Source organism: Varroa destructor, unplaced genomic scaffold (genome assembly GCF_002443255.2).
Source record: "Varroa destructor unplaced genomic scaffold, Vdes_3.0 BEIS01000003.1, whole genome shotgun sequence".
Lineage (NCBI taxonomy): Eukaryota > Metazoa > Arthropoda > Arachnida > Mesostigmata > Varroidae > Varroa > Varroa destructor.
In genome coordinates, this window is record NW_019211456.1 from 23,921,815 (window position 1) to 23,944,043 (window position 22,229).

The 22,229-nt window shown below is 38.8% G+C and overlaps 3 protein-coding genes across 8 annotated transcripts; 1 reads left to right on the forward strand and 2 right to left on the reverse strand.

The window, feature by feature from the left end:
• The first annotated feature begins 4,822 nt into the window (after nucleotides 1–4,822).
• Nucleotides 4,823–9,583, forward strand: RagC-D (Ras-related GTP binding C/D). 6 transcript variants are annotated; one of them, XM_022795481.2, is made up of 7 exons: nucleotides 4,998–5,242; nucleotides 5,445–5,497; nucleotides 6,768–7,050; nucleotides 7,265–7,409; nucleotides 7,635–7,884; nucleotides 8,342–8,621; nucleotides 8,929–9,583. In XM_022795481.2, exons 2-7 carry the CDS (start codon nucleotides 5,480–5,482, stop codon nucleotides 9,099–9,101), a joined length of 1,149 nt encoding a protein of 382 aa, XP_022651216.1. In that variant the 5' UTR covers nucleotides 4,998–5,242; nucleotides 5,445–5,479; the 3' UTR covers nucleotides 9,102–9,583. The 6 variants fall into 6 exon arrangements, with proteins under 6 accessions (XP_086840800.1, XP_022651216.1, XP_022651217.1 ...); XM_086984674.1 differs by lacking the exons at nucleotides 4,998–5,242; nucleotides 5,445–5,497 and adding an exon at nucleotides 4,823–4,991; XM_022795482.2 differs by lacking the exon at nucleotides 5,445–5,497.
• On the reverse strand, nucleotides 9,561–17,583 carry Sec3 (exocyst complex component Sec3). The gene is made up of 15 exons (XM_086982833.1): nucleotides 17,349–17,583; nucleotides 16,725–16,938; nucleotides 16,281–16,494; nucleotides 15,773–15,989; nucleotides 15,071–15,333; nucleotides 14,764–14,929; nucleotides 14,390–14,534; nucleotides 14,116–14,229; nucleotides 13,834–13,970; nucleotides 13,189–13,533; nucleotides 12,742–12,912; nucleotides 12,217–12,408; nucleotides 11,747–11,920; nucleotides 11,249–11,445; nucleotides 9,561–10,989 (listed from the first exon to the last, which is right to left on the reverse strand). Exons 1-15 carry the CDS (start codon nucleotides 17,382–17,384, stop codon nucleotides 10,794–10,796), a joined length of 2,781 nt encoding a protein of 926 aa, XP_086838959.1. The 5' UTR covers nucleotides 17,385–17,583; the 3' UTR covers nucleotides 9,561–10,793.
• A 2,837-nt stretch (nucleotides 17,584–20,420) lies between these two features.
• Nucleotides 20,421–22,216, reverse strand: RpL4 (ribosomal protein L4). Its single transcript, XM_022796380.2, has 2 exons — nucleotides 21,593–22,216; nucleotides 20,421–21,187 (listed from the first exon to the last, which is right to left on the reverse strand). The coding sequence occupies exons 1-2, from the start codon at nucleotides 22,145–22,147 to the stop codon at nucleotides 20,504–20,506; spliced, it is 1,239 nt and encodes a 412-aa protein (XP_022652115.1). The 5' UTR covers nucleotides 22,148–22,216; the 3' UTR covers nucleotides 20,421–20,503.
• Nucleotides 22,217–22,229: the final 13 nt, after the last annotated feature.

A 22,229-nucleotide genomic window follows, 5' to 3' on the forward strand; every position in this document is an offset into this window, starting at 1 on the left:
GTTGTCGTGTATCTATGTGTGCATGCACCCCCTGTACTAATGTTACAGACTGTCTATTATATAATAATGATGTGGCCATCGTCATTTTTATTGATTCTTTACTTGTCGTCCTGATAGTTCCATTAGCAGTCCACTAAAGTACAATATGGCATACAATGATAATATATTGTATCATTGGAAGTAATATCTGGGGCAGCAATAATTCTACTCTCTTAGAGAGACAGCTTTTTGTTGTGTCCATTGTTGAAGTTTGTTCATTTTTATATCGTAAGGAATAAGGACGAGAAACAATAGCACGACATTTACGATACAAACAATAGTAATATAAACAACGAATAATAATAATAACGAAATTTGTGCTAACCATCGCCAAGTCGACTTTTTATTGGTGATTATTAGGCCGAAAGCAATACATTAAGGCTAATGGAGCTAGCAGACAACAACAGCAACAAGAAAAGCCTTTGCGTAAGAACAAACAACAAACTGAAATTAGGTTGTATGGTTCAACAACATATATACTAACGTTAATTTCTTTCCTCTCACTGGTGGACATAGACAAAAATGCTCTATATAGAATTTATTTATCAACAATTGCACAGACGCGGCCATTTACGTTTGGGTATTAAGAGTAACACTCCTACAGAGGCTTCATTAAATTACTGAATGATTAAATAACATAAAACACTCTGATAGGCGAGTCGCACTTCACTTGAACGCAATCTCAGTGCAACTACTAATAACCCATGAAAACTTTGGAGTGATTTGCCGTAAATGTGTTATGCAGATTATCATTTTCAGTTAAAGTGAGATAAGTCGAAGTTTTAATGAAAAGAACAGAAATGGTCCACTGAAAGATGAAAAGGTTGCTACCGAAACGGCAAACGCCTAAAGAGCTGAACTGAGTGATATGACAAGTCCAGAGAGCATTATAACTTTTTTAGATCTTTTCGTATTATACCTATAGATGGCCTGTTCGGCCAATTACAGCGCAGGAAAATCATACTATTTGTTTGCGGGTCAATTAGCTCCCTTCAAAAAAAACAGGACATCAGCTACTCTATGGATCTTTTCGTTCGACAATCGCCCGCGACAGAAGTTCCCTTTTAAACTAAGGACCTAATTTACCCGTTTGTTTAGACATCCAGCTAAAACAGTCGTCTTGCTCGCGTGTCTCAAAGATAACTTGGATGAACCAAAGGATGTAAGTATCAATAACGCCTTTATGCTTCGGTCCTTTGAGCGAATTCTTCTTAGTCACAGGTTTCATTAGGGCTGTTTAAAGCCCTGGGGAGATCCGTTTTTAAATATCGTTGGAAAAACGTGTTTCGACATACATGCTAATAAAATTCGAATAGATTTCTTTTTTCTTGGGTTTTTTGTTTGTTCGCTGCACCATCTTTGTTTGCTTATATACAGCGCGCGACCAAAGTCTTGCAATAATCTAGAAAAACCTACTTGGCATATATATTATACATATGGAAAATGATGACCCTTAAACTGTTAAGAAACTACTTATAGCACCGTTAAGTAAAGATTTAGTTCTAGAATGGTCTTCCATATCTAACAAATAAATTAATTAAAATTTCGTCTAAGCCAATTTTCTCGTTTCGGTGAGTGTGTGTGTATGTGGTGACTCAATATATTCATTTACCATGTAAGAAGCCGAGGACTCCACCCCAAAAATTTTATTTCATTTACTGGTTCTGCCCTCAAACAGTGCTCAACAGGCCTCCAGGGTATCAACGATTGTTTTTTCACGTAACAGGATATAGTAATCTTAAGAAAGTAGTACAGTAAAAATGATTCATAAGTTGAAAAACTGTTTTCACAAAACTACTCCCTATATATATATATATGTATATATATATATATATATATATATATATATATATATGGTCATGTAATTAACGTTAGAGCAGTTGCTCCACTAGAATGGTGTCCCCATAAAAATGCGCACTTTATGCCATAAAACGGGTCCTGAAGTCTCTCAATATCTGGCTAATACCTGCAAACGACACTATGAGCCTAAAAATTGTACCTGTCACTACTAAACGACACTCTGTAAACTAGATACAATTAGTTGTTCGGAACGGCGATTCAATGATAAGTCAAAAGTGAACAATTTTATCAACTATTACCTAATTTTTGTTATTCGTAAACGTAAACAAAGAGCTCTAATACACGTCCGTCGAGAAATCCAAACCCGCTGCAAAAATGCGTCTTCCAAAACAGATCGCCCAAATGGCAAAGCAATGGCACTGATAACTAATATGCTATTTAGGTTACTTCAATATATCTGACCGATAATTTAGTAACTAACACATGTCAAGTTAGTTACAAACACTTGATTCATATAGAAGCATTGTTCCAATAAACTGGCTATCCATAACCACGTACTACAATATGTTTCTTATCCTTTTTTGATTTCTTAGTTGAATATTATTGCCCCTATTAAATATATCGTCTATACGCCCTTTATTCATTAACAGCCGTTAATCACTTGAAAGTTGATTGCAGGCGAACGTAAGATTCGCATCGAACCTCTAGTACACTGACTGATATTAAGTAATTCTGCATTAACGCTTACTGCTTATGAATTTGTATTTAGGCAGTACGTTTCTCTTTTACGTTTATATAGAAAACCATTAAGTTATTATTTCCACCTACATATCTCTGCAAACCTTGATAATCTATATATCTGTTAATATTAAAGGTTAGTGGAGCGCGCATTGCCCATGCGTTCTTAGCACTTGTGTTATTTCCGATGTAATAGATAGTAATAGGCATCGATCAGGGCAAAATGGTACTACTCAGCTCGCAGCAACAGTCGTAGTAGCGTATACTGACGGCGCAACATTTACCGAATTCTTTTTTATTTTACTATTCAAGAAAAGACGGCACACGTCAAAGTCTATATTACTTTGTACGGACAGCGGATAAGTAAATGAACCAATGGAACCATCAACCGATCGTACAACATGTCGTACGTCAGCAGCATAAGCTCAGCCTCCGGTGACAATAGTGGCTATAACAAACCAGACTGAGCTCTAATATATTACGTTGAGCAGTAAACACGCTCACGGCGAAAGAACCGGCAAACGCGGTCACTCCCGCGCTCACATGAACTTCTTAGTGCAAGACTTGCAGTGATTAGCAACTGTTAGCCGAACAGTAGAAAAGTAGATTATAAGAATGGGTCGCATGGACAGTGGGACAAGAAGCCAGTAGAAACGATTCTGCAATCAACACGTTATACCGTAGAATACAGTAGCAAAGATAAAAACAACATCTAAGTTATAACGTACTATGCATCAGTTGCTGCTTGGTCTGAGATAATCTGCTACAACATGGCAGTAAATGATAGTCCAATAAAGACGAACAACGTTGTACCTGAAACGTATCTCATATGCTCGCGCACTGCTCGCACAATTTAGAACAGCTGCCGCATGAGTTCCGTCGTGTCAAAATGCTAGAGCGGGTGTCACATCTGCTGTAGCACGTAACAGGATTGTCCGAAAGAACTTGCTCTCTCTCGCTAGCGCAAGCTAAAAAAAGAACAGTAGTAGCGGAAAAGCAGCGTTCAGCTCAATACACTTAGTTACGTTTATGCCTTACTCTTTTCTCTCTCGATAGATCACTGTAGTTAAAGTAGTGTGTGCACTAGATGCACAGACGAGGACACACCATTATGCACTGTATCGTCTGGCCACTACTGACTGCGTGAAGATTTTTCGCCGTACAACCTATAACTGCTGGAACGCAACCACAAGTGTCCACTCTTCGTGACCGGCAAACAGCTAGCTGGTAACAGCAGCTCGTTTTGCTTGCTGACTCGTTGTTGCCGCTGCTACTAATTCTATTATCGACGAGCACGAGAAGAAGGGAGACCTGTCGTATTTGCCAGCAACAATAACGGCCCTCTCACCGACTTCGATCTTCGAATCCTCGCCATCACAGCTATAAGTGCTGCCGCCACGGCTGTAACAGTCCCCTCGTACAGCAGCTGCAAGCAGCTGGCTGACACGGGCGATGAAAGGGCAGACAGCCAGCGACTAGCATAAGTAACGGGCAATCCGATTGCTTCAGGAGGAGAGGGCATCTACGAAGGGGCACAAAACACCGGCGCAAACATAACAGACCTCGCTTTCGTGAGAAAGGGACAGACCTGATTGGGGAGCTCCCAGTGGCCGCAGAGGGGAACCCAGAGGAAAAAACTGACGTGAAGCACAGTAAGAGAGAGCGAGAGAAAAAATTATAGAGGTACAAGGGTTTTTGAATGGAAATAACTGTGGAATTTGACGATCGCATTGTCGACTCCACGGGTGCCAGCAGTCAATGGATGTTTGGTGAATCACCCAATAACCATTTGACCACTAGCGATTATTGACGGTTTGCTAAGCATCAGCTGGACGCTATATATGCAGATAGAATGGAAAGCATAGTGAAGAAAACGTTGCTTTACACGGTTTAAAGATCAATAAGGTTTTAGTAATTTATTAATTTATGAACCTTGCTACGCAAGTGAATCAAATCATTTACGCTATATATTATGATTTATTAAAACAATGGTATATGGCACCATTTGAAGGGGATTACTAAATGGCCGTTAACGATGCATTAAATGAATGTTATGTCACCTCACGAAAAAGGCCAGAGGCGGTACCCGAGAAACAGGCAATACCTCTTACTGGCGCTCTAGTCGCGCGCATGATGCGCGCCCGCACTCGCCCTCGATTTTATTCTAGCTGTTTAAATAGGCTGTAAATGTCTGCTGAAACGTTTTACGTGTTTCACGTTGGGTAGGCTGGCTCTCAGCATGAAATGGAGTGTGTCTAAGTTTGGATTCGAACCTGTATTTATGGTTTGTATCAACTGAGTCGTCAGCTTTACGGTACTCTAGCTGATTTGAAATCTGCGCCATTTTACACAATGGACTCGCGTTTACCGCATTGGGCGTCTGCTCAGCGAATGCCAACAACACCAGGTGTCCGGTGCGTCATAGAACATTCTGTCTGTTTCAGCATGGAAAAGTAGCATTAGCAGTGGGGATTAGCTTGTGGTGGAGTGTGTATTAATACGATGTCCGGCGCGACGAGTCAAACGGATTTCATCTGATTTAGTGTTAACTCAATGGACGAAGCGTTGCTGCAGCGGATCGAAAATTGACTCTTGTTGATCTAGCTGAGAGGCGCCGCTTAGTAGCGATAATTCATCCTGTAATCACCAATGTAGAAAGGGCATGGTATGATAGAACATACAGCGCCTGCCAAAGCTTGATTCAAAACAGCCATTCCTTAAATTTGTCAGTGCTGTGGGATATTCGAGTCGCTTTCCATCATTGAGTTATTACTACTGTCATCTCTTGTTTAAGAAAAATATTCAAATAGTGTACTGTATTTTCATGATCGGTTCTATTATCTTTTTTTTTTTTTATATGAGTGCAGAGTTGCCTGTTGCCGCGGAACGGTGCCAAGTTACGATGCGGCGGGTGTACAAGGTAGCTTTCTTGTAGGGGAAAATTACTGGTTATTTAAACAATAATTGGTGTCTTCTATTATTGCGAATATATCGGCTCATTTATTCGTTTTGTAAGAATATGCCCACGGTCTTACACTATTGTCTACTGCATGTTATTATTATCAACGATTAAGGTGTAACGAGAATGTAACAGGACTGACTTACAGCGGGAAGCCCTAAATATGAGTTACGAGCCTATCCCATACATCATTTCTGATTGTAGTACAAATGGTGTTCTCAATATAATGGATTGTGTCGCCCATAGTTCTAGTCTCAGATGTCGTTGACTCGTCGTAACATGTGCATAAAAGAAATGTGTAATAATTCAATTAGCATCGTCCACTATCCGACTGGACATTGTGTAGATTACTGTGGAAACGGTGATTTGTCTTTTAATCAGCATTCAAAGAGAGCTTAATGCTCATGTTTCTTAAACAATTTTAGAGGTTAGTCTCTTTAATATTTTGTAAAGATGTTATTTTTTGGGCTATGCGTATTCCGATGTCAACCTGTCACCCGATAATCCGAATCTCTCTTTCACGCTTGTCGATTAGAGACAAGTCACGACTATCCTTTTTATCTATCTGGCACGGCAATATAGCGGCGTGATAAAGTTTCTGGGAAGCGTTCGATGACTTCCCTATGGAAAACGTGTTTGTAAGATTTCATCAATGTATAACCTCGTGATATCTTGTATTGTTGTATGGTATATCCCGTTAAGTGGGGCGTGATTCGAATGAAAAGTTTGAATCGTACCGACAAAGCGAGAGATCGACTTAACGCAATGCAATAATCGGAAACTCTTCTACCCTATCTAATTAGCAGCCTCCGAACTGCACTTGATGAAATCGATATTTGGTGAATTAATTTCTCGTTAAGGTGTTTCGTTCGAAAATGTAAAGACGCGTGTTTTTTTCAAGCAATCGTGAAGTTCCCCAGTTAAATTGAACTTGTATTCTAGTAACTGACAGTATTAAAAGGTGACGCTGACTTCAAGTGACTAACGTTATGAACGGAAAATACGCATTTTCCATAGATTGCCGTATTTACTAAGAAAAATTTTTACTCGGAATGTTTATCCTCGATTCTAGCCAGTGAGTCCTTGTTCCCTTGTAGATCACTGTGAAATGTGTATACAGCTTTTGCGTGCAATTAATATATAATTGTTGACCGTTACAGACGATTTGAAGTTCTGTTTAGTATCTCATTTGACTAATGTTAAATACGTTCAACAATAATCGTCCTTGCAGTCATATCAAGCTGAAGATCTCTCAATCGCGGGTTCGTTTCCCCGTGATTTTCAATATGGTGATACGGAAGCGGATGCACGGGGTGGAGAACGGGGTAGCGGATCGGGTCAACCTAAAATTCTGCTTATGGGGCACACACGTAGCGGCAAAAGCTCAATCATTGAAGTAGTATTTCATAAGATGAACTCAACAGAGACTCTTTATCTCGAGAGCAACAATGATATAAAAAAGGAGTTCATAAAAAACTCGCCCTTCGTCCAGCTCGAAATCTGGGATATCTTCGGTAAGATGTAACACGGATCACTATAACTGTATATCACTAATGTGAATTAACTATGTTTTTCGTGCCCAGCTAGTAAACTACTTGACCACTGCCATTTATCGTTGAAGCCTGTTTGACGTCTTTAGATAATATTATGCTAGGATATTAGCATCACAGTTTGAAAATTGCGTTCGCCCGTGTAATTCTTACGGGCCCTGCCCGACACATTGCTTAGGTGCTATCGATCTCAAGGATGAGAAAAATGCAAGCCTATTCGAGGATTGCGATGGGATCGTATTCGTCATTGATGCACAAAACGAACTGTCCGAAGTCAAAGAGGCTGTAAATACCATGCTTCTCGCAGTCGATAAAGCGCACAGGTTTGTGTTGTAATTATGTCAATAAACTTATAAAGCTCGTGAAGAATTTATTAGGTGATACCGATTTAAAGCTTGGCAACAGTCGAGACATGTAATTGCCTAAACCTATCAACGTGATGAGATTGGATTATGTTTGTAGTATGTCATATACGCATAAGATATGTAAGGTAATGAGTCATCTCAGATCAATGAAATATAAGGCTTTAACTTCTATCTGCATTACAGACTAAATCCGAATGTCAACATAGATGTATTCATCCATAAAGTGGACGGTCTTTCGGATGACCAAAAAATTGAAACGCAACGCGAAGTTCAGTCACAGATCGAGTCCGCCACTGATAACTTGAGCGCCCAGGTAGCCCTTAATCTTACCTCAATTTATGACCACTCAGTCTTTGAGGCCTTCTCCAAATGCGTCCAGCGATTGATACCTCAGCTGCCAATGCTTGAAAACCTACTCAACGTCTTCATATCGGTAGGAAACACTTAAATTTGTTCCCGCAAAGTTGCATTTTTCTGTTACACTTAGGCAATGGCGTAGGTCACAGCCGGGTTCGAATCAAGGCATTGAGACATTTCGTTTCGTGATGGAAGGGACCAGCCGCTTGCTTAACGCCAGCACCGGACTGAAAATTTAAAATATTTTTGCGTTATTATTTACTCACGACAGCTTTAAATCCACAGTTACGAAAACTGTAAAATGTCATCCCCTTATTTATTCTCATAGCCAAAGTTAAATCTTGTTACATCTTTATCACAGACGTAACTGCACATTTCTCAAGCCTTATACATAAGAGAATGTATAATGCCATAGCTAGTTATAATTCAAGACTACGCAAGTTTAGTTGTTAACGCAGTTGCAATATATCCTAATTTATTATTTAAGATTATATATTCATCTTTCGTACGATTTTCTCTGTTCTTCTTCGCAGAATTCTCTAGTCGAGCGAGGCTTCCTGTTCGACCTACCGTCAAAAATCTATATCGCAACGGATGTCTTCCCTGTAGATATGCAGCTTTACGAATTATGCTGTGACATGCTTGACTTAGCAACAGACATCTCGACCATTTATGGTCGGCCTGGTAGTCAATTCGACCAGCAAGCAGGATCACTGGTTCGGCTCAGTAATGAGACAGTTCTATATCTTCGAGAAGTGGGTCAGGACTTAGCTCTTGTCTGTATAATACGAATGGACAACTTCAAAAATCATGGTTCGTATAAACGTTATGATATGATTCTATCAAGTACTATAGTTTATGAACCAGAGGCCAGTGTGCTTTACTTTTAAAAAAAAATTAGGTCATTTTTTTTTTTTTTAGAAAACTTCTCTTTTTCTACAAATTACAGGTGTTTAACGTTTCAGTAATGACGCTAAACGAAAATTTTACCTCATTGCGACCGTAGCTCCAATGGTGTAGTGAAACGTGATTATTGAAACACTTATATTGAGCTGCAGGAAGGCGTTGTGTAAAACTAACCATTTCTGTTTTCTTGGCCCTGCCCAATACCAACATGCAGGGCTGATCGACTACAACTTTGATGGCTTCAAGCAAGGAGTCACGCAGCTGTTTCGATTGCGCAGTAAGGAGAACTCAACAGCGACTCCAGATACTTCCAATCTCTCTAATAACCTCGAAACGAGTAACAATGTCTACCTGTCTCCTGCTACGCCGCCTAATACAGTCGCCTAAATTTTTAGAGTCACGTTCATAAAATTAATGTAGCACGCGAGCACCAAGACACTACGCTTCAGAATATCAGCGTATTGTTACACGCAACTCTAGGGAAAGATGTTATTACGTTACTTGTGTCAAACTGCTCGCTTCTCCATACCTGCAACCGTTCGGCGAAGAGAACCATAACAAGCAATTGTATAACCTATCGTTGTTGGACATGTTACGTTTCTGTAGAGTAACGTGGCCTATAATATATATATATATATATATATATATATATATATATATATATATATATAGCGGTCAAGTGAGGCATGTGTTGGCCTTTGCACAATCGAAAAGTCAAAGGAAAACGCGGGGTACCAGCATGGATCGATACTTGTAAGTCAATTTGTATTAATAATGTTAATAATAGTAAAAACTTTAATTCTGATACTAACATAGAGAGCTACATGCTGAAAATAAAGACACGAATTTTATGCAAATATTTATGAAAATATTCACTCTTTTCTCACATCTATAAATCTTGTAATTTACGTGTTACTCAAAAGATGAATATTTTTATTCAGGTGGGTGAATAGCAACTCAATTTACCTCACAGTATGCTGCGAATAGTACGTTCGAAAGTAAAACTCGATCGTCTTCAAAAACACCATGTACACTACCCATAACCAGGCAGTCTTGAAAATTATTATATATATATGGAAATACTTCATTTGCATTTTTCTTATTTAATTTACATTTTTCAGTTGACTATACTAACATTAGTTTATTCTTAGCTAGTATACCGCCGTCGGTCATAGAATATTTGTATATGTATCTATATTTCTAGTCAGATTTTGTATTTTTAGAGTAGCATATAACAGTTTGCGCTGTGTGACTTAACGCTGATTACAGCTTATTTAAGTAACGGAAAAATGCTAGCTAGCCTCGGAAAAATGCTAGCTAGCCTAATAGGTACATTAGAAGTTACAAAGAGTCTTTTTTCACAAACGGTTTTGTATATGCGAGTTGTTCAAGTGTACAGCATGATCACCGTATGGCCATCATTTGCTTGTTTTGTGCCTACATTTTCCCTGCAACAACTACACATTTTTCATGAACTCAAACCATATAGTAGGTATCTGTGTTAGTTATCGCTAGTTATTATTCGAAGGTGTTAAATAAAATACAGAGAAGTGTTGCAAACAACAGAGTAGTACCATTTAACGCATAGTAATATTCTCTATAAACGCATATTGAGTAGGCCTTGTTAAGCCATATTGTACGCCTGTCCATAATGGAGCTACTGTTTTATCGGCTCACAACCAGATCGCCGTTCATGCCGAAGCAATATTTTTTAAAAGCGTTTGTAGATTCCATCTTTTGGTTCTGTAATATTGAACCACCATTTGCATTTACCTATGTACTAGAACCTGCTATATGTATCTGACGTTACCTATAACATATTTTGTTGAGTAATCAATTTTTGAGTGAAAAACAAGGTGCGACTCTCAATTTAACAGTTCATCATATAATACCTTATCACAGGCATTATAGATTATGCTTACATTTTTAAGGTCGTACTGTAACGTCAGACTAATTGTCCCTTAGTTTTTTGTCTGAATATTGAGGGTATTACAACTAAGGTTCTAAGTAAACAATAAATAAGTTTTCACTGGAGAAATCAAGTAGTGTGAACTTGACTGAACTATTCACTACCAAACACTAATGCTGTTTCGCTATATCGGAAAAGTATTCGAGAAGGTCTGTGATGGAGAACTCGAGTTGAATCATAGATCCCGAATAACAACTATCAAGCAACGTCTGGATAGCTTTGTACTGCCGGATGAATTCATCCTGCATGTCTCGCCACACCACCTGTAGCAGGTTTTCTTCAGGTGACAAATGCTTTTCTACTTTCCTGCAAGACCATACACATGATGACCATTTAGAGACATAGGTTGTTGTTGCTGTTTTCACATGGGATGACCAAAAGGTGCCGTAGTTACCAACACTTCACAAAAAAGCTCGTACCAAAGAGATATTAACGTTTTCAATCATTGTCTTATTCATAACATATTTAGCACCAATATATTTTACACTACCTCATTGTGATCCACCGGCTGCCTTCATGCGAACATGTTGCAGGTTATCAGTAGTTTTTGTTACGTCATACTCACTTGTACAAAGCTTCGAGTCCTTTCTTTACTTCCTTGCCGGGAAACTCGTGTATAACTTTTCGTAGTTCAGATTTCGAATATTGATGTATGAAGCAAACATCAGATTTTTTCGTTCCGGTATCCAGTCGAGCCTGAACGCCATCAAAGAATACGTTCAACTTCTCGAGGGGACGCCCAAAGTAGTTCGTCACATAGGACTGCAAACGCAAATATTATTAAAAAAAAAAAAATATGAACCCAGGTAAAGGCTGCTTACTATAGTACTACATCTTAGTAGGTGTAACTGCGTTATATTTGCTTTCTAAAACTGAGCAAGGCCATTATAGCAATAAAATCGTGTTGTCCAATAAGTACAAACGATTTATGATTTTGATTCTATATATATTTTCAAATATATGTACTGTAGTGCTGCAATGCATAACGTACTAATGCTCTCCATGTGTCTACTACTGGATGACTAAATTATGACACGCGTTGTTCATTAATGAGCTAGTATACCTTGAGTGCTTTGTTGTATCTTTCTTTAGCCTCTTTTCTATCATCTTCAAGTATTTTCAGCTTATACAGACTGTCGTGCATGTGGTGATAATTCTCCATACGAACTACTTCGGGTGGTGTTCGACCATGTTCTACAGATATACGAACAATCCCATCGAAAATTGCGTGAACAATCTGAAATCGGTTTTTGGTTAGTCGTGTCTCCTATTCAAACCAAAATGTAGAAATCGATTGTCATTTCATGTAATTAGTAAATCCAATTCATAAGAAGTAATTAATACGGCATATACGACTCTTAACACAACTCCACTTGGTCTCCTCTCAAAACTGTTTAATCACAAGTACAGTATGCCATATGGGATTTATCAGGATCTTTTGATAGCTCAAAGTAGTACTCTTTGTAATAACTTGAGTGTCGAATTATTACGAACAGAGGTGATACATAATCTTCGTTAACTGGGTATACAAACCTTCGAGTACCACTTCTGCAAATCGCCTTTCCTGTCGCTCCCTTTAAAGACAGCTTCACACTGATTAGCGAACTCTTCAAAGTTTGAGACAAATGAAATTATACCGCATTTGTTCCTTCGAGGAGGTTTTGCCTCAGCGATACTGGTTATGTGTGAGCTCATGTAGTGGTCAAAATTTCGCTTAGCGTTCACCTATGGCGAGGTGGATAATGGCGTTAACCATATTTCAAATACAAGAAAGCACAAGTCATATTCCCGCCCTAATACAGTGGCTTCCAAAATACTAAATATAAGTGAACTGATAAAATATATGACCTTATGTATGATTGCAGCATTAGCACTGCCATAGATTCGTACATCTATGGGCATGATGTAAGACATAAAACAATAACAGGATGAAATCTAAATCTTGAATAAACAAATGTTTTAAGTAAGCATGATTGAGAACAAATGGTATTCACTGTATCCCACTTTACACGGTCGTTAGACTAGGCTACAACGTAAAAATATCTGTTAAATTTTTACCAGAGCCATGCCATAAAGTTTACAGAGGTACGACCCCGCGTCTTGGGTCTGAATCGTATGATGACAAAGCCGGACCAATAGATACATCGAGTAGACTTGGTCATACGCGGCCACGAATTTGTTTAGCTCATCCTCAAGCGATCCAAATAGTTTAGCCATAACATCTCTCACCTGAAAAAGTTAATTAGTATTACATTTAAATATATATATATATATATATTACGTTATACATTATGTTATATATATATATATATATATATATATATATATAAGTAACTGTTCGTTTTACTTTTTATAAGATACATTTAAAAAGCAAATCGTCTGTCCACAGTTGTGGCGCAGGATATAGGATTTTTTGTTTTCAAGGTAAAGAAATCATCGCGGGTAGCATAATAATTTATTGACCGATTATATATACATATATGAACCACAAAAAGCTCTTGTTACCTCTTGCCCAATATCTCTGTCACGTTTCTTGAGTCTGGAAAGTATCTCGTCACTTGATGTGCGGGACACTGAATCGAGTTCATCGACAGACGTACTTTTCGACGGCGTCCTTGAACCAGAAGACATCGCACTTCCATCTAAAACGCCCAATCCCTCTGCACCATAGAGCCTGGTACCCTTCTGGGTTGTTAGATCAAGGAATTGGATGCAAAAGTGCTGTTCAGCTAGGTATGCTGGTTCTAGAGACGTCAAAATACGTTCAAGAAATAAGTCAAACATTTGGCGAGCCACTTCATCCTCTCCTGCGCAGAACAACTCGCTGGCCATACCTGTTGTAATGGCAGGTTAAACAACAGAAGTTGCGAATTAATTTAAACATGCATCTACTTTGTCCCTGAATTGATGCTTCGGTTTGAGCGAATAGCTGACAAGTGTTCGATAAAGATTTTTCTGTTGCTACTATATTTATTGGGGCTCACGACTAGGCCAAGTTTCTATTCATTTAGACCACATAATAACTATTTCACTTGGCCTTATTAAGCCCAAACCGAGTATTCTAGGTTACTTGAAGCATTATGGATAAAAAAAACGCCTCCTTAATATGGAGGAACCAGATTAGAAATTGACGTCAGTGTTTAAATTTCAAATTGAGTTGAGTTCAAAGTAATTCTGTTCAATCTTGCAATAACGTAGGTTTGTGTGAAACTTCCCCAAGAGACAAGTGGTTCGTTGTTTCGTCGGCGTGCTCACGACACCTTCCTGAGCATTTAAAACGAGCGTCCCTAAAAAAATAAAGCAAGATTTTATTTAATCAACTACTACCTTATAAAAAAATTCGGCACCTTCAGATATACCTTGACGTAGTAAATGAAAAATACTGAACATTTTTGGACGGAAAAACACCATATATAAATGAATCTATCATACCCTTCTTGGTGTCAAGGATACCGCTAGCGCTGCGCGATTCTTCAAAGCGAAGTTTGGCATTAGCTTGCTCAAAAAATATAATGATTTCCTGTTGGTAGATTTGTCCAAAGCGATCTGAAATTGCAGCCGCCGAATGTCCAACAATTATGATTGTTATTGGAAATTACGCTTAAGTATTGCGGCGTGTACTTTTTCATCCAGAATGCTAATATCTATACTCGTCAAAATAATTCAGTGATTTAAACGAACACCCTTTTAATGAAAGCGAACTCACCGAGATAATTATTCTTAATAAATTGATATGTGACGTCATCATTTCGTTTCAGCCATGCCATCAATGGGGAGAATGGTTTCAACGAATTATGCACAAATTCGTGCTTTCGCAGAACAGGCTCCCCGGCCGCTATTGTACGCCGGCCCTATTTATAGAAATGCGCACAAAATTACAGGAGAAAAGACAACGTATGGATGAGACTCATAGGTAAGCAAACAAATAGACGTTTTACAGAGTAGAAGAACAATGCTAATTATTAAACTATATTATGAAATGCATCTTCGTACTTATGCTGTCTCGCGACGAAGGTAGACGAACCGTATATCGTAAGACATTACTTGCAGTTAGTAGTAAGCATACTCAATGGTTCTCACCGATCCATAGTCGACGCTAATTTTAATCAGTTGGTCGTTTATATAGTGAGACAGACATCTCGTAACACATTTTTTGAGATTTTCGAGCGAGTTGTTGCGGTCTTTTACCGCCGTCATTTCACTAAGGGCGGGATGCATTGGAACGGACATGGCTTCCTCTAAGGCCCTGTAATTCAGAAATTCACTCAACATGAATAATACAGATGTCCACATCAGACCTCTAGAAATATGACAAGTGACCTTTGTTTGAATCGTCATGCTGCAGACAACATTATTTCGCAAAGTTTTTTTTTTTAGTAAGACTCACATGGCTGCCTCAAAACATCTAGCCAGGCCCTCTTCGGTGTCGAGGTCTTTCGGTCCCAGCAAAGTCATCTCATGTTCGTGGATAAGATCCCTTCGAGTGACGATGCCTTCGAGAAGTTGGCGCAATCTTTCAATATTGTCGTTTTGCACGTGGATGACAGCATCCTTCTCTTCCATCCGAAGGACGGAGTCACGAACCTCTCGAAGGAGAGCATCATACGCATCTAGCCGATCCTCTAAGTGGGTTACCTCACCAATAACGGTCTAGATGTACCCACAATGCAGAAACAACACGTTACAATAATGTCTACGCGATAGCGTTGATAAAAATCCGCATACGCTAATCTGCGTAGACCTAAGAATCGCTTTACACAAATCAGCTTTACCAAGATTTAGTTAATGAGTGTGTAGGTTGATTCGTTCAGTAACCAATCACCGATATACGAAGAAATAACCGTTAGTGCGCTTTCAATATGAAAGTAGTTTACAAGGTTTAATGTAAATAAAGATCAAATTTGAAAAAAAGATTTGAAGCGCAATTATATAATAAGTCGAACATATTATAAATCAACCAGTCAAACCATGCAATCGAAAATTATAGCGATAGAAAATTAGATCATCACTTTTTAGGATTCAAAATAATGCGTATTTTTTCGGAGTGTACAAGAGTAAAGAACCTCAAGCTAATCGTCGAATCCCTTACATCGAACATATCCATCAAGCTCTGGACCTTTCGTTCGCTCTCCATAATTGCGTGTACGTTTGCTGCGTCAAGGTTAGAGAGTTCGCGGTTTAACTGTTCTGTGAACGCCTCAGCGTTTGAGATGGCAAATTCATATTTAATCATTAATGTCTCTAAATCGGATTCTTCTTTCGCGGAAAGCGCCTGGTACTCGGTAGCCACATCCAGATCACGGCCACTAGGTTCAAAAATATCAAATATTAATAATGGTTGTATCAGCAGTGGCCTGCTGCTGAAACGGCCTTCAATCAATCTGATTACTACAGCAAACAGCAAGATTTCACACCATTTGTTTAAAATATCGCCGAAAATGCCTATCACCTCAAAAGAATATTGTAATTTTGCGCTATTATATTTTATATCAGTTGGTGGTATGTTCATGCAACTATGTGTGTATTTGCATCGATATGCGCACCGAGACACTTTGATGCAAATCTCCATCCACAATGAAACATAGCAATATACAAACCCATCGGTAGCTTGCAGTTTCGCTGCTAGTTCTGCACTCATCTGGAGATCTTCGAAGAGATCACTTCGGTAATTTTTGAATCGTATTGGGTCATTAGCCGGAAGCAGTTTTCTAGCATAGCGGTAAAGACTTCGAACGAAGGAATCTCTTTCAGCAATACTTACTGCTGACCACTTGTACAGACTGTCAAGATGCATTTCAAACTCTGGCGTATCTGCGTGTGAATTACCGGTAAACGAAATTGATAAAGTTGTGTTGGATGGAAAAAGTGCTATATTTAGAAGAAGATGAAGTGAGCTTCTCCAACATCTTATATCCGATATAGCTACAACTGGCATTAAGTGACCAATAGAGAAGTACAACTACCTAACCAAAAAGTTACCGTAAGGAATTTCAAATAACTCTGGTTTAAAAATCAAATAATTAACCAGTTTCATTACTCACCTTTACCATCCTTGTGGCATAGGTCAACTGTCTTTACCTCTTGCAATTTCCATTTATGTTTCTTCGTATAATCTTTTCCTTTAATCCAAGTGATGTGGACTTTTGAACTAGCATCGATACTTAACGCGAGCCATGAAAACTTCTTCCTCCGATTTTTTGTCTCCTCAACTTTAACGCAGTCGATCAGACGACACTTGTCTCCGTCCGTAAAGACCTTCAAAAGGTAACCTTGAGCACTTAGGTTAGGGGCCTAGCAACTAAATAATTAATAAAATAGTAATGGGTACTGGCCGGTGCTGCTGTTACGATGAATATCAACATGCACACTTAAGTACACCCCATTACGCCACGAAGAGTTAATGAAAGTAAAAAGGGGCATTAAATAATATATTTAATTTTATAAAGTTGTATGAATATTAGAAAGAATGGCTCCGTTCGTGAAAAAAACGGTTCAAATTACTCGTTTTGTAGTGTCCTCCACTCTAATTAGCAATACTATATATCAATAGCTTCACAATTTACGGGCTAGTTTTTATTTAATATTTATTAATTTTTTTTACATATTTGTCACTGCCAGTGTGGGAAAAAATTCCGCAATGAATTTCTCCAACTTGTTCATCTTACATGAGTCTGAAGCTCCTGTTTACTGTGAGTTGTCATTTTTGGCAAAGCTCACTGTCTACGAAAGCCACTGAGTTAGTGATAACAGATTCTATCTTATACACCCATAATCCTGAGAGCCCGAACTAAATACACCATTACTGGTCACAGCACCCTCTGAAACACTCCAACGGGAGTTGTCATCCGAAGGCTACTCATGCGATTGATTCGATCTACACACAGAACGATCAGCAGACGATATCCTTCGTTCAGTTTGCTCAAACAAAGATCATCAATGAGAGGGTTGTTGGCAATTATCATCGAGGGGGACGCCCGCCAACGCGCAATACTATACAGGGTGGTGGAGCCGAGTACCGGTTGATATTTTATAGAAATGTATTCTTTTGGTATGGTGTACAAGCTGCATGGTGGATGTGGAGTAAATACAACGCTTTGTTACGTATCGCTGTGCAGATTCGCCGGGCATCATCAATATCGCAGTCTTCTTCCAAAGCGGCAAAAGCTGTCCTAATAACTGAAAGCGTTCAAAAGTGTTAGCAATAAAAATAAGAGCTAGCAATAGCAATAATGTCACTCATATTTGAAGAATTTTTGGGAGTTTTGCTTATCCTTCACGTAATAATTAGAAGTAGCAGATAATAGAACGACAAGTTAAAGCTACTTTTAGGGATAACGGTTCATTTATTAAGCTATGGTACATCTTATTCAAATTTTTTTTTATCATGACATATATCAACTCAACATGAATAAGAATACAAAGGATATTTCTATTTTAAAATATTTTCGAACCAACTATAAATAGGATACGCATTAGTGCAATACAATGTTACACGTGAAGGATGATTGAAATACTCATGGCAAATTAACTAAAGTTTAACAGTTTCAAGAGTGACCTTTCGTGTAATTTGTACTTTATTCTGAAATATGTATTTTTATAATAACGTTCATTTAAAAATAAAAGAAGAAGGATGACAATCCGGACAAATTATCTTCAACGACAATAAATGAACGGTATTATTTTGATCGAAGTTTAAGCGTCTCCAAGATACATTGGCCTAGATGTTTTCCTTTTCTTTTTTCTGAATGTACTTTGTACCAGACAAAAAGTGAAAAAAATTGTACCGAAAGTTACCTTTCAAGCGATCAGACTTTGGTTAGTCCTTTATTATGTCATTTCAGGCGGACCCTTCTAAGCTTGAAATGCCACATAGCGAGCGGCTCTGGAATTCTCTGGGTTTCACTACTGCTAAAGTCCTTAAATATGCGCACTCGCCTCATAGCTTTCGTTAATGGTTAATTTCCTATAGGGTCACACAACTTTCTAAACACAATGTACATGTGGTACCTAACTGTTAATTGTAAAAGGTATCAACTCAGGTACTTGACAAAAGGCTACGTGTATACTAAAACAGGATTTTTTTTTAAAGTTATTATTAAAAATATTAACGCATTATAAACAAGGATTACTAGTCGAAGTACTGGTATAAGCAGACCGATATCTTCCTTTATTCTTAAGACCTCCGAGAGTTTCCTAAAATTTATTGTAATGATAACCAGCTACTTCTTTTCGTTTTTCGTATTTCGTTGTGAATGAGATATAAGTTGAATTAAAATCCTATTAAATCAAATGATCAAAAATTGTAGAGACTATACAATGAAGTTTACAGAGAGCACATCTAGTTGTTTTAAATCGTAATTTCAGTAGACCTATAAATGAACACTTAACGTTTTCAACCTCTGTTATTATAATTATTTGCCGGTAACTTTTGAATTAAATGATTAATGAAATTAAACTGAGTCAAATAGAGGTCAGATAGTGCAGGCTTTATCATACTTTACCAAACCTTATCTTTCCTGTAGATGTTTCCTTTCGATGAGTCAATTTCTCAATATCATATGCGGCTTAACCAATATCAGTAATCGATATTTATTCCCTGATTTTTTGTTGCACAAATTTTTCCAAAAATACATCATCGACTTTAAAATTGCCCGACTATGCATTATACTGATGTCACTGATGTTCAATCAATCTGCGGCCATCAAATAGATGATCATAAAACTATTGCTAATACTTGAAAATAACTTTTTATATGAATGCACATGAGATATACCATTGTTCGCCTCTTTTCATTTCTCTTTTCAGCCTCATTTCTTTGCTTCTATAATAGGCTTTATGTATTTTCGAATTGACATTACTCCAGACCTTTGTTTTGTAATACGCTGGACCTTTCAAAATGTTTAAGAACAATACTCATGCTTAACTATGCTACTTTATAAGTATTCGACCCTGTCAAATCTTGAAAGTGTTTTATGCTATAGGCGTATTCATAGTTGAAACAATATTTGCAACTTTTAACTATGAGTGAAAGCTGCGACTATCTTTCGGGCATTTTCAAACAACCGAAGAGAACTCATATAGTTCATGTACATATACGTTTATTTATAAAAGATTTCTGGTTCGTTTGAAAATGTTTTATAAGCATATATATGTACGTTTTTATGGAATTATCAAATTGACGAACTTTAGGAATCAAAAAATTTCCTTTAGCCACACGGTATATTCGACAAAGGTTGCATTGGTTTTACTAATAATAATACCACATACGCGTAACAAACGTCAGTACGTGGCAGTATCGTGGCGAATTTGCGTCTATGGAGCCCAATAAAGCTCACAAGGTCGGACAATGCGCGCATGCCAAAAGATATCGACGTTTTGAATATACATTGACATAGGATACTAGTCATCCAAAAATTACTTTTTCAGCTAAGATTTTCCACAAAACTGTTTTATGTTATGTTAGTTTCAACTATTCAGTTTAATCATAGTTTGAAGACCTGTTGAACAATCTCCCTTCGGTAACTATTCAAACGAATTGAAAAGATGTCAACAACTCAATATGGCAATTACGTTCGTATATTTCCAAATATGACGAGGTTATTAATTTAATGTCCTTTTTTAGAAGAGGTAACTGATACAGGCATTATAGTTTATGTGATACTACGCTGTCAAAAATCAATCAGGGAAGAACTTGAAGCAGTAATCTATTGATATAGCTACACAAACAACAACTTAAATTCACAGGTGTAATCAATTAGTTTATTGAAAACCTGAAGACCTGGAAAGAGGCGGCAGTTGCAGGTTTACCAATGATTCACGATTACTTCTTGGTTGCGGCAGCCTTTTTGCCTCCCTTCTTAGATTTGGCTCCTCGGTTCTTAGGGAAGGGGCTTTGCAACCTTTTCAGCTTCTTTTTTTCCGTTTCGTTCATAAGCTTATAAACCTTCTTCAAAGCCGCCACCTTCTCTAGAGCCGCTTTTTTTTGAATTTCGGCTCTCTGGGACTTCTGCTCCTGTTGAGCAAGGATAGTCTTCCTTTTCTCGACCAAAGCGTAAGGGTTAAGGCGACCCAGGAGATGGATCTTCTTCAAAGGGTTTGGCTTGTTTTTCTTCGAGATAATAATCGATTTTTTCGGGGCTCTTCGGAGCGCGCCACGGATCTCTTCAGATTTGAAGAGGCGACCCAGATCGGTGATGGTCATCATTGGCCGCGGCAACTTGTAACCCTTCTTCACCTTTGATGTCTTTGTGAATGTGCCAAAGATGTCATTTAGCTTACGGAAGGCAGACTCAGTCCATACTATAAAACGCCCAGCGTGACCTCCGGGCGCAAGCTTGAACAGTGACAGCGCGTTTACGTCGCAGGTATCAACACCGGGGATGTTGCGGAAAGCACGAACAATACCGTTATCCTTCTCGTAGATGACGAGTGGTCCGCATTTCTTTTTGTAACGGCGGTTCCTCTTTTTACCCTTTCCAGGCCTTTGGCGCTTTGACTTGTAAACCTAAAACGGCAGTCGATAAGTGATCCTTAGCGTTAATGTTAACATGAATGTTCTACTTTTTTACTGTTGGTTAGGCGTCGCACTGCAGGTGGATATATTTTCACAGAACCTGTTGAATAACATAAGAAGCCCTGATCTTAGATTTACGATTACCAGAACCCAGCAACGATTGAAGCAAGTCCTGCATTCTGAGAACCACTTTCAATTTTTTTTTTTTTTTGATCTTTTGAATAAATTTAGGCAACAAACGTGTATTAATCGAGCGCTATAGAAACTTCCCCTTACAACACACACAAATTCGAATATGTTCACTGTTATATGGTTTAGACCTTAGAATACTAGTCCACATCTGGCATACCACTCAAATACTAGACTATATATACGATCACAGCACATTAACCACACCTTCTCCACATCGTCCCAGGCCTTAACGGATTTGAGCAAGGCGACGGCCTGCTTGGTCTTCTTATACTCTTGGACCTTGTCCGACACAACAAGGGGAACCTCGTTGACGCGCTCGATAGCGTGTCCCTTTGCCATAACCAGAGCGGTGACTCCGGAAGCCGAGATAGCCGATGCAGCGGCATGACGGCGTTGGGTCACGTTGACACGACGGTGCCAACGGCGCCAGGTCTTGGTGGGGGCGAACATCCGGCCTCCACGGCACATGTTGCCGAACGCACCTTGGCCCGCACGGTGGGTACCTCCGCCACGGACACGCGGGATACGGGCAACAGCACGACCGGTTCCCCATGACTCGGCTGAAGTCTGGTGGCCGGCTTCCTTAGACACAGCGTATGGGGTGCGTTTATTTTTCAACAGTTGATGGTGCACAAACGAAATAAGGTCCGGACGAATCGGAACCCGGAAAACAGCAGGCATACTAACGTTCGTTCCCGATTGCTCATTATCTTCAGCGTAAACCGTAGCCAAAGGCCTAATACATACACAATCACCCATGGTAGCAACTTGAACCCCGCAGCACACGTCGACACACCACGAGGCTGGGATGGAAAAGACCCATCATCGGATTTCGAAACCA

Excerpts from the sequence above, each read along its gene's own strand:
- RagC-D (XM_022795480.2), top strand. The coding sequence starts at position 5,402 with ATGATCGGTTCTATTATCTTTTTTTTTTTTTATATGAGTGCAGAGTTG. Across the intron at positions 7,885-8,341 it reads TACTCAACGTCTTCATATCG|AATTCTCTAGTCGAGCGAGG; the intron begins GTAGGAAACACT and ends TCTTCTTCGCAG. Across the intron at positions 8,622-8,928 it reads GGACAACTTCAAAAATCATG|GGCTGATCGACTACAACTTT; the intron begins GTTCGTATAAAC and ends ACCAACATGCAG.
- Sec3 (XM_086982833.1), bottom strand. The coding sequence starts at position 17,384 with ATGACAACTCACAGTAAACAGGAGCTTCAGACTCAT. Across the intron at positions 14,535-14,763 it reads TTAGCGTCGACTATGGATCG|GGCCGGCGTACAATAGCGGC; the intron begins GTGAGAACCATT and ends TTCTATAAATAG. Across the intron at positions 11,446-11,746 it reads GATACAACAAAGCACTCAAG|TCCTATGTGACGAACTACTT; the intron begins GTATACTAGCTC and ends TTGCGTTTGCAG.
- RpL4 (XM_022796380.2), bottom strand. The coding sequence starts at position 22,147 with ATGGGTGATTGTGTATGTATTAGGCCTTTGGCTACGGTTTACGCTGAA. Across the intron at positions 21,188-21,592 it reads CCTGGGACGATGTGGAGAAG|GTTTACAAGTCAAAGCGCCA; the intron begins GTGTGGTTAATG and ends CTGCCGTTTTAG.